General features: G+C 40.5%; 1 protein-coding gene across 1 annotated transcript; it reads left to right on the forward strand.

The window, feature by feature from the left end:
* The first annotated feature begins 2,055 nt into the window (after positions 1-2,055).
* PPDPFL (pancreatic progenitor cell differentiation and proliferation factor like) lies at positions 2,056-10,097 on the forward strand. Its single transcript, XM_069220143.1, has 5 exons — positions 2,056-2,305; positions 3,205-3,310; positions 3,724-3,819; positions 3,917-4,016; positions 9,033-10,097. Exons 2-5 carry the CDS (start codon positions 3,256-3,258, stop codon positions 9,043-9,045), a joined length of 264 nt encoding a protein of 87 aa, XP_069076244.1. The 5' UTR covers positions 2,056-2,305; positions 3,205-3,255; the 3' UTR covers positions 9,046-10,097.
* Positions 10,098-10,754: the final 657 nt, after the last annotated feature.

Raw genomic sequence — 10,754 nt, forward strand, 5'->3', positions numbered from 1 at the left:
ATCACTGCCCCATCTTTTTGTGTATCACAAGACTCCATACTTGCTTAATCTTGCTTAACCTTTATATTCACCCATGTCATTCAAAGCACTGTGGGCCTGATTACGACCGTGGTGGAGGGGATTACTCTTTTCTATATGTGACGGTTATCCCGTCCGCCGTATTACAAGTTCCATAGGATATAATGGAACATGTAATACGGAGGACGGGATATCCATCACATTTGGGATGGCGTAATACTCTCTGCCAAGGTCGTAATCAGGCCCTGTATCTTCTTAAACCAATATGCACATAACACCATCTTATATATCTGAAAATGGATTCCCAAAATATCCTTCCAATCTTTACTGAATGCATATTGGAAATTCATATCTGGATTAAAAATATGAAGCATAAGTTAAATTGCTAGAAAACAGAATCCTTTGTCGTTCCTCCAAACAAGGTTGCAACCTCTCTACTGACTGGAGATTGCACCTAAAATAATTTTTCCTTGAAAAATCGTTGGATATCATATTAGGGTCAAACTCTAGCTTTCACAGTCCCATTGAGGGCATGGCAAGGAATACTAGCAAGCATCTCAGAATCATAGGCAACATAGGGAAACAAAAGAGACTACCTTTTTTGCTGCTGATGTTGAATCCTGCTACAATGTGCTGACATTACCGGGCATTAAAGGATATAGCAATACATATCAGGGAAGAATTATCAACCATAGTTCGACTCAGTGAAAACCTTGATTAGTCACCGGAATGCTCAATATATGGCATACAAAATTATTTATTCCTTTATTCCTCATCCACGCACACAAGGCCCTCCACGACACAGGCCCAGCCTACCTCAATGACAGACTCACCTTCCACACCCCCACGTGCAATCTTCGCTCCACCAGCCTCACCCTCGTCTCCATCCCCCGCATCCGCCACACCACCGCCGGAGGAAGATCCTTCTCTCACCTAGCCAGCAAGACCTGGAACTCCCTACCGCTCCACCTTCGCCAGGCCCAAGACCTCTTGACATTCAGGAAACGCCTCAAGACATGGCTCTACGACCAATAGCTCCCCCCCAGCGCCTTGAGACCCTAACAGGTGATTAGTGCCCTCTATAAATCCTTGATTGATTGACTGATTGAGTATTGGGAAAGTGATCCTAGTTTTGCTCACAGTCCCTGGGTTTCTTGTTTCATCGACAAACAGCAAACATAAGACAATTTGTACAGAACAAAAAATTATCAAGTGATAATCCCTTTCCTTTATAATAAGAAATCATGGCTATACTGCATATTTAAATGTCAGTCTATTTTTGGAAGTAGTCCGACAAAAGCAATGTAACGTGAGCCTCTATGCCTCTATTTATCGCTGAATCGGTTCATCAGATAATTCTTGATTTTTCAAATAATCTAACTCCTCCAAGATATAGATGTTGATGCGTTTTGGCCCCTACCTCATTCAGGCCTTCTAAAGATTCAAGGAAAGGTGAAATTACCTAATAGTTAAAATACCAGATACAGATACACAATAAGCCATGAGTTTAATTGTGGACACCAAAAAACACAACAATGTGGTCACAAATATCAAATAGGTCTCAGTTTGGGCATGTTGGTGCAGCTAAAAGTAGATTGAATCCCCAGTACCACTAATCTGTAATTAGGTAAGGTTGTTAAAGGGAATCAGATTACCTCTTGTTCAACAACTGGTGGAGGTGAATCACAAGGCGGAATGAAATCTATTAGAAGAAATGCAAAAGGGCTTTGAACATCTGACCCAAGTGAATAATAATACAAATCTGGGATTATTTAAAAGTGTTTCTGGTGAAAAGCACATTTACCTTGTAGCAGACAAGGAAGGGCATCATTGGCAAAGGTCGTGAAGGGTTTGTATGAATAAAGCAATTGTACGTCTACCTCGCTGTTATTGGCTTACTGCTGCTATTGTAGCGATACATTTTTTTGCTCTACAGCCTCTGCTCACGGTTAACTAGCTTCCTGCCAAAATACAACCGGACATGTGCATGATCAGCAGGCTAGCCCGTGCCTTCGAGGGGGCGGGACAATGGGCGGAGCTCGTGTCTTCTCGTGTTTCTTCAGTGTTACTAATGAAGACTGCCCTCGTCTGTGTTATAAAGGTCTGCGCGCTCAGTTGTGACTACAGGGACGAAAGAAGGGTTTCTCTCATTTGCTTAGGTTAAATCCGTCGTCTTGCGCCCTCTGCCCAGAGATTGGTTTACTTGAACCTGGAACAGTCATCGGCCTTTAGTAGTAGTAGAGTCCGAATCGAGCGTTGCGGAAAGTGTCCGGTTTCCACGAATCAGGTAAAACATGATTTGTTTTTGATTTTTGTAAACTTTTCCTGTTTACTGCATCGGGGTACTTAATGGGTCGAGTTAGAAACGTGTTTTCCCACTGTGAGTAAATAATTTCTAGTGCCTCTTTAGCCGTGCCCCTTTAGGATGTCTTTTGTCAGAGCAAATTAAAGGAGTCACAAACGTCCTGAGACTATTTATCAACTTCGTCTACAAAACTGTGTAAACTTTTGGGAACTGGACTGGTAAGATATATGTAGCTCAAACATCCTAACATCGTGTTTCCGTTCTTTAACGTTGCTTGGCAAATCCTTGTCCCAGATCTCTCGAATGTCCTAGTTTCATGCATATATTGTTTATCCTAATCCATGATTTTTAGTGCATCCGGAGGTCAGTAGTCCAGTTTACTCCTTTTTTAAAATAAAAAAAATGTGACTGCAAATCCCGGAGTTCGGAGGAAATACCTGGACTGGATGAGCTGCTTCTGCATGGACCTGCGAAACTTGAAAGCTCCGTTATTGCGTACTAGTCCATTGCACTCAGTAGAAGTAAATGAAGACTCCGACGCCTGGTGTTCAACAAATATCTCGGAAAACAAATGACTTAAACCACAGAGAATTGGAAGCTAGTATAACCAATCCCCATGAAGTACATTACACTAATTGAGACCGTGTATGCAGTTTAGGATAAATGCATCCTGTGCCGTAGGAGGCATACCTTTCTTATGCTGGACTCTTTCTAATTCAGAAATATTCTCATATGCAACGTCAAGCATGGTTTAGTATTGCAAAGGACAAATCATTATTTAATAGGATATATTTTTGACTTTTTTAAAAGAAATTAATTCTGCAGAAAGAATCAGATATTCTCTTTAGTTAATGAGAATTTTTCTCATTTTGTTTTCCTAGGTTTCTGCTTCTCGTTTCCAGAAATTACGTAGAAATCTCAGTTGCCGGAACATGGCATCCGTACCATCGACCAGTTGCCTGATGGCAAAAAATCAGTATCATAGAAGTAAGTTCAGTATTCTAAAAGACCAGGTACTGCACTTCTTTAATTTGAAATGGAGCACTTCTCAGCACTCGCACAATACATTTAAGGGGTGAGCACCTGTACTCCTCAAAAGTAAGCAGGGATTCAGGGAAAGTGGTTACCTACACATCTTTATTTCTGCTACAAGCCCTAAAGAAATTGCCTTGTCCACAGTTGTTTTAGCAAACAGTTGTAGCATAGTAAGAGAGACAGCAAGTGTGGGTGTACATATCTATTCAAATGAGCCAATCAACGCTTTGTTTTGAAAACACAGACGTCATCAGACTGTTCTGGTATACTAACGTCCCACTGCTTTAAATCAGCTGAACTGTGATGCAAATTGTACACAAACACAGGCAGCTTCTTTCACAGCATCAATTTTGTTTCTGGCTTAGCTCGTCAGAATTCGGAGTCCAGTAATAGTTCCAGCACTTCGTCCTCCATGTACTATGACTCCGGACACCCAGGAGACCAAGAGAAAGCCAGCCATGGTATGAGTCATCATGTCACATATTGAGCCTCTGCTTTCGGCTTAGCATTGTTGAATAAATGCGACATGTTATCTGACCAATGGTGCCTCCATTTTAGGGCTCCCAGAAATGTTTGAGAAATGCTGGTGGCTGAAAAACTTTTTCCATTGTGAACAAGTCCCTGCAACTTCTACCCGGATAGATATTTCTACAGAAAGGTGAGATTTGTGTATTTTTACCTATGAGTATGGTGTTCAAATTTAATGAGTAGTACTTGCAAAGCTCTTAACTTTTCCAGTCAGTAGATCACCCATTTCTGATTTTTTTTCATTGCTTTCTTGAATTGGTTTTAATAATTGGCGATCGCAAAGAAAAAAAACATACTGGATGAGCTAGTCACTCATGGGACCTGGAAAATGTGCATGTGTATATCTGGTGAGCTGATAAAGAGGAATATTTTCTTAGAATCTATAAAGTTTTAAAGGTGAGAACAAAGCATCGTTTGTGGTACCAGAGCAGACGGCTAGAACGGGAACTGGGGTACCATCATGTCTACATCCACTCTTCCATTTTATAGGTTTATATTTGCTCAGCCTCTTTCTTCTCTCAATACATAATCCCAATGAGTTGTAGATAGATGAAGTGTTTCCATCAATTTATCTAGAAGCCATAGCCATTTTTCAGCTTTAAAACCGATGGAAATACAGAAACCTATTTCTCTTTGGTTCAGTGATCTACCCTTTTTGGCCCATACACTGACCATAGGCTAAATATTAGACAAGCAAAATTCTAGTCCAGTTGTTTGGATTGTGAGAGTCAGTACAGTACTGACCACGATCCTGGACAGACCAATTTTGCAAGGGATACTCCTCGGTACAAAAATTACGGTCTCTGAATTGTAGTGGCTGGGACTTCAACTGGAGGAAGATCATTGCAGCCAGAAGGTCTGTCACCTTTGCCCTTCTTGTAAAGGACCGTGACTGCCATTGAGCAGTAGCACTTTGCCATTTTTGTAATGGCCCCCTAGATGATGTATTTGTATAATGTGCCAAATTAGGCCCTTTCCAATTAAAGCTATAAGGATTCAGCATGGTGTTTCTCAAGACAAGAGCCTCTGCTATCAACAATACTGTGAGGTGTTTTTATTTTTTTTAATTTTATTTTTTATGTAATGCATTATGTAAGTCGCTATTTAGGCAAATAATAGCCAACAAAAAATTGCAGGGATGAAAGAAGTTCGGCTGAAGTATCCAACTTTAAAACCCATGCCAAGGAGCCACTAGCCTACCCTTCTTCCCCTGCCCATCCTCCATAGTAGTTTGGGTAGCTGATTATGTTTGCCAAATAGGCACAAAACCTGTGCCTAATATGGTCTTCTATGGTGTGTTGAATTAACATTTTAATGCACTTTTCTCGGTGTTCTAATGTGTAAATGTTAAACTAAAAATTCCCTACATTGATCAGGCCCCCCATAAAATGATAATCCAGCCATTCATTAAAGCACAATCAGAGTCTACCAGTGCTCTGTATGGGGGTATTACCCAGTACCAAATAGCCTGCTTACAGCAGATTTAAAACCTAGATCCCCAGGTGATATTGATAAGGGAAAAACATGATAGTATCTCTCCAGGTTTGAATGTGCTATTCTGGCTGCCCATGGCCAAAAGGATCACCTTATGTAATACACCTGATTTAGATGAGTCTGAGTGGCCTAGTAAATAAAAGTCTACGTGGAATATTTAATAGTCTTCACATCATCTGCAATGTTAGCTCACCTACTCTGAGGGTTTCTGATAATCAGAAAATTTGCAGGAGATGGAAAGTTAAGCATAAATTCTCCATAATAGTCCCACTGATCAGGAACTATCTACTACTAAAGATTTTAAAAAAAACAAACTCATTAACCTGTTTCAGAAAAATTATAAAAACATTATTGTTCCCAAACTGCCATTGCACCAATAGAATTCAATATTAGTTTTTCTTATTTACTCTTTAGGGAGTTTGTGGTGGGTCTTTTTTCAGTTACTTCAGAGGACTGAAAAGAGCTGCTTTTGTCGCTAGTGAGTGGCATTTAAGTCTGATCTGTTATAAAGGACCCTGTTCAATCATCTTCTGTATTGAGAAACCTAAAGACAACTTATTTTGAGGTGTGTGCCATGCAAATTAATAAAATAATTTAGGAAGCATGAAGGAAGGTGGTGAATGACACTTGTCCATTTTAACCCCTTAGCCGCCCCCCCCCCCCCCCCCCCCCCAGAGTGCTGAGCCCTTTTTTGGCTATTTGGGGTAGTTCGCGCTTAGGCCTTCATAACTTTTTGTCCACATAAGCTATCTACGCCAAATTTGCGTCCTTTTTTTCCAACATCCTAGGGATTCTAATGGTACCCAGAGTTTGTGGTTGCCCCTGGAGGAGACCAAGAAATTAGCCAAAATACAGTGAACATTTTGTTTTTTACAAACAAATGGGAAAAAAGGGCTGCCGAAGAAAGCTTGTAGTTTTTCCCTGAAAATGGCATCAACAAAGGGTTTCTGGTGCTAAAATCACCATCTTCCCACCTTTCAGGAACGGGCAGACTTGAATCAGAAAACCACATTTTTCAACACAAATTTGGCATTTTACTGGGACATACCCCATTTTTACTATTTTTGGTGCTTTAAGCCTCCTTCCAGGTCGTGACAGGAATGGGTGTGAAACCAATGCTGGTTCCCAGACAGCTAAACATTTCTGAAAAGTAGACAAAATTCTGAATTCAGCAAGGGGTCATTTGTGTAGATCCTACAAGGTTTTCCTACAGAAAATAACAGCTGAAATAGAAAAATATTGAAATTGAGCTGAAAACAACAGCCATTTTTCTTTATGTTTTACTCTGTAACTTTTTCCTGCGATGTCAGATTTTTTAAAGCAATATACCGTTATGTCTGCTGGACTCTTCTGGTTGCGGGGATATATAGGGCTTGTAGGTTCATCAGGAACCCTAGGTACCCAGAGCCAATAAATGAGCAGCACCCTGCAGTTGGTTTTCATTCTATATTTCATTTGCTGAAATATGAAGAGTGAAAAATAGGTATCAAGAAAACCTTTGCATTTCCAAAATGGGCTCAAGATAAGGTTTTGAGGAGCAGTGGTTATTTGCACATCTCTGAATTCTGGGGTGCCCATACTAGCATGTGAATTGCAGGGAATTTCTCAAATAGACGTTTTTTTTACACACTCTTCTATTTGAAAGGAAAATATGTAGAGAAAGATAAGGGGCAATAACACTTGTTTTGCTATTCTATTTTCCCCCAAGTCTCCCGATAAAAATGATACCTCACTTGTGTGGGTAGGCCTAGCGCCCACAACAGGAAATGCTCCAAAACACAACGTGGACACATCCCAATTTTTTGACAGAAAACAGAGCTGTTTTTTGCAAAGTGTCTACCTGTAGATTTTGGCCTCTAGCTCAGCCGGCACCTTGGGAATCCTACCACACCTGTGCATTTTTTAAAACTAGAGACCTAGGGGAATCCAAGATGGGGTGACTTGTGGGGCTCTGACCAGGTTCTGTTACCCAGAATCCTTTGCAAACCTCAGAATTTGGCTAAAAAAACACGTTTTCCTCACATTTCGGTGACAGAAATTCTGGAATCTGTGAGGAGCCACAAATTTCCTTCCACCCAGCATTCCCCCAAGTCTCCCGATAAAAATGATACCTCACTTGTGTGGGTAGGCCTAGCGCCCGCGACAGGAAATGCCCCAAAACACAACGTGGACACATCAAATTTTTTCATAGAAAACAGTGCCTACCTGTGGATTTTGGCCTCTAGCTCAGCCGGCACCTGGGGAAACCTAGCAAACCAGCGCATTTTTGAAAACTAGAAACCCAGGGGAATCCAAGATGGGGTGACTTGTGGGGCTCTGACCAGGTTCTGTGACCCAGAATCCTTTGCAAACCTCAAAATTTGGCCAAAAAAACACCTTTTCCTCTCATTTTGGTGACAGAAAGTTCTGGAATCTGAGAGGAGCCACAAATTTCCTTCCACCCAGCGTTCCCCCCAAGTCTCCCGATAAAAATGGTACCTCACTTGTGTGGGTAGGCCTGGTGCCTGCAACAGGAATAGATCACACAACGGTCAATGTTGGTCCTAACATGAGGCAGCTGTTGACCCTGGGGTGATCCATTCCTGACGCAGGCACTAGGTGTAGGCACTCAAGTGGGGTAGAATCACTGGGTGGTAGGAATTTTGTGGATCCCAGCATATTCCTGTAGTTTGTGTGACAGAAATGCGAGAAAAATAGAGTTTTTATTCAACGTTTCAGCTTTGCAGGGTAATCTGGGTAAGAAAAATTGGGGAATCCACACAAGTCACACCTCTGTGGACTCCCCCCGAATGTCTAGTTTCCAGAAATGTTTGGGTTTAGTGTGTTTTTCTATATGGCCGCCGAACCCAGGACCAAAAACACAGGTGCCTGCCTTACAAAACCAGTTTGTTTTGCGATAGATAATTTTGATGTCTCCACAATACGATTTGGGCGGTGGAATTTGGGGCTGAACTAAATTGGGGAGCTCACAAGAGAGCAATCTCTCTCTCTCTCTCTGCGACCCCCTGTCCATTTAAAAAAAAAAAAAAATTTAAAGACATTTTTTTTTTTTTTTAGCCCCGGCGCCTCCGTCCCCCCCCCAACCGCCCCAGGGGGCACCTATTTATTTTTTTTTTTTTTTAATTTTTTTTTTTTAAATATGCCCCCGGGGGGGGCGTCCCGTTTTCCACATAGTAACGTCACAAAGGGGCAGGTTGGGGGACCGGGGAGACATGGAAGAGCTTCCGTGTCTCCCAGGGATAAAAAAAAATAAAATCCTCGGGTGCAACGCACCCGAGGATTTATTAACCCCCTCCCTAGTGTCGGCCACTGGTCGTGACCCGCAGTGTGGGCGTCACTTAAGAGGTTAAGTTCCGATTAGTTTCCTGTTAATTTTCATTATCACCAGTAAGGTATTATTGGAAAGTGGGAGGGTTGCTGGTGGCCATCATATGCAATTTGTGTACGTCTTCAAGTATGTATTTTCAACCACTGTATTCCATCATGTGCCATTGACTACATGATCTAGGCACTCAAATCTTTCGCTGTGAAACATTGTTGTTTTGGATGGTGAGTCTGACAGAATTCCCCTTGTTTAAATCCAGAGATTGTCTTAATTGTTGCAAATTTTGCCTTTTGTTATTTTTATAATTTGTTTGTTTCTTGTTTACAGTGCTCACAGCTGACTCTGACTCACGGTAATAAAAAATGGCGTGACCTGCCTCTATTGTATGGACAATTTTAATTCCTTACTGTCTTCGGAATTTCCATGACTGCAGAAAAAGATTCTTGTTGATTGTCCTTGATTGCAAGGGAAATGCAAGGAAAATGGCACTGAAATGTGTTGGAGCAGGCAACAATGCATTATTCTAGTAATCCAGCTTTTGTGATTCTTCATCTTAATGTCCGATTTATGCAATTTGACTTTAAGATTGAGCATCTGGTGTTTTATATAAAGGCCACTGAAAGAATTCATGGAGTAAATGTAGAAAAAGCAAACATAGTCACCTCAGATTGAACTGTGATCCTATACTTTGCATTTTGCCTGTGGTGGTTTCAGCAAGAATGCTCCTCTGAAGCTTCCAGGGATCTTTTCCTATAAGTCACAAACTTGTTGATGAATAGTTACTTTCCGACTAGTATTTACTGCATACATTTTACATGGGAGTTTTCACTGATCATGCTTTTGCATCTGAAGTCTAGATAATGCTGAATGTTTGTGTTTTCTTTATTCTAAAGTAATTGGTCAGATCACATAAGCAAACAGCACTTCTGAAACAGAGTATGTATTTGCCTTTTCCCTCAATAACTTAACTTACTTATCTTTCCTTTTCCTCATTGTCTTATTTCATAACAATATGACCTCCCTTCCTGTTTCTTGCTCTCTTAAATTTTCATATCTGCAGTTATTTTCTTTCTCATTAATTTATCATCTCGTCCTCTATCCTGTTAATCACAATGGCGAAACTCACCTGACACTGACTTCACTACTCTTGCTCAATAATCCAGTTTTGAGTCAGTCAGTAATGTATGCAATCAGAATATCCGGGAAGTAAACAGAATAATCTGTGAACATTGTCCAATGTGTTTTATTAGGCCTTAGAGAATGCTGTGCACTTCATCAATGTTTCGACAATGTGCAATGTCTAAGCTTAAATCATAAGTTTAATTGTCATCAGTGTTTTAAAATTGTATTTTCTTTTTTACTTTTCTATGTAAATAAATTTTATTAAACTAGCGTTCAGAAGTTTTTTTTCAGTATACATTTGTCAATTTGGATTTTATATCATATAGTTATAGAAGTGGTTCTCACTTTTATTGACCTTTTTAGATAAATTGTGTTGGCCTTTGTAGTATCTGACTCTTCTTTTAAATGCAGTTGTGTGTTTAAAAAAATAAAGCTATCTTTCTTGCACTTAGTGCATGGGATCAAATATTGGCTTCAATATAAAACTAGGGTTTCAGATGATGAGTTGTCCATGCTTGTGACTTTTTCCAGATGAGCAAATTGGTAAACTCTTGTAATCCTTTCTGCAAATTATGTTTATCCGGATTATTTAAATAGAATTTACATTTAATAAACCATATTTCAGAGCCATATCGCATATTACTTGTATGATACAGAAACATTACCGACAATACCAGACATACTACACTGATCATCTGCTGACTGGAGTACAGTATAACTGCATACATGCAGCTCTCTGACACTTGCTACTTCCTGGTGAAGTATGTTTACTACTTTCATTCTTCAAGCACAGATCAGCCAGATGCCTCCGAGTGATAATTTCACGTGTGTGTAGGGCATTGGTTATTCAAATGGTGATAGCTCTACTGCTAAGTGGATTTGACATGAGAATGCTGCTCTTCCTCTCCTCCCCCCCCCCCCCCCCCC

The sequence above is a fragment of the Pleurodeles waltl genome, chromosome 2_2, assembly GCF_031143425.1.
Source record: "Pleurodeles waltl isolate 20211129_DDA chromosome 2_2, aPleWal1.hap1.20221129, whole genome shotgun sequence".
In the NCBI taxonomy this organism is placed as follows: domain Eukaryota; kingdom Metazoa; phylum Chordata; class Amphibia; order Caudata; family Salamandridae; genus Pleurodeles; species Pleurodeles waltl.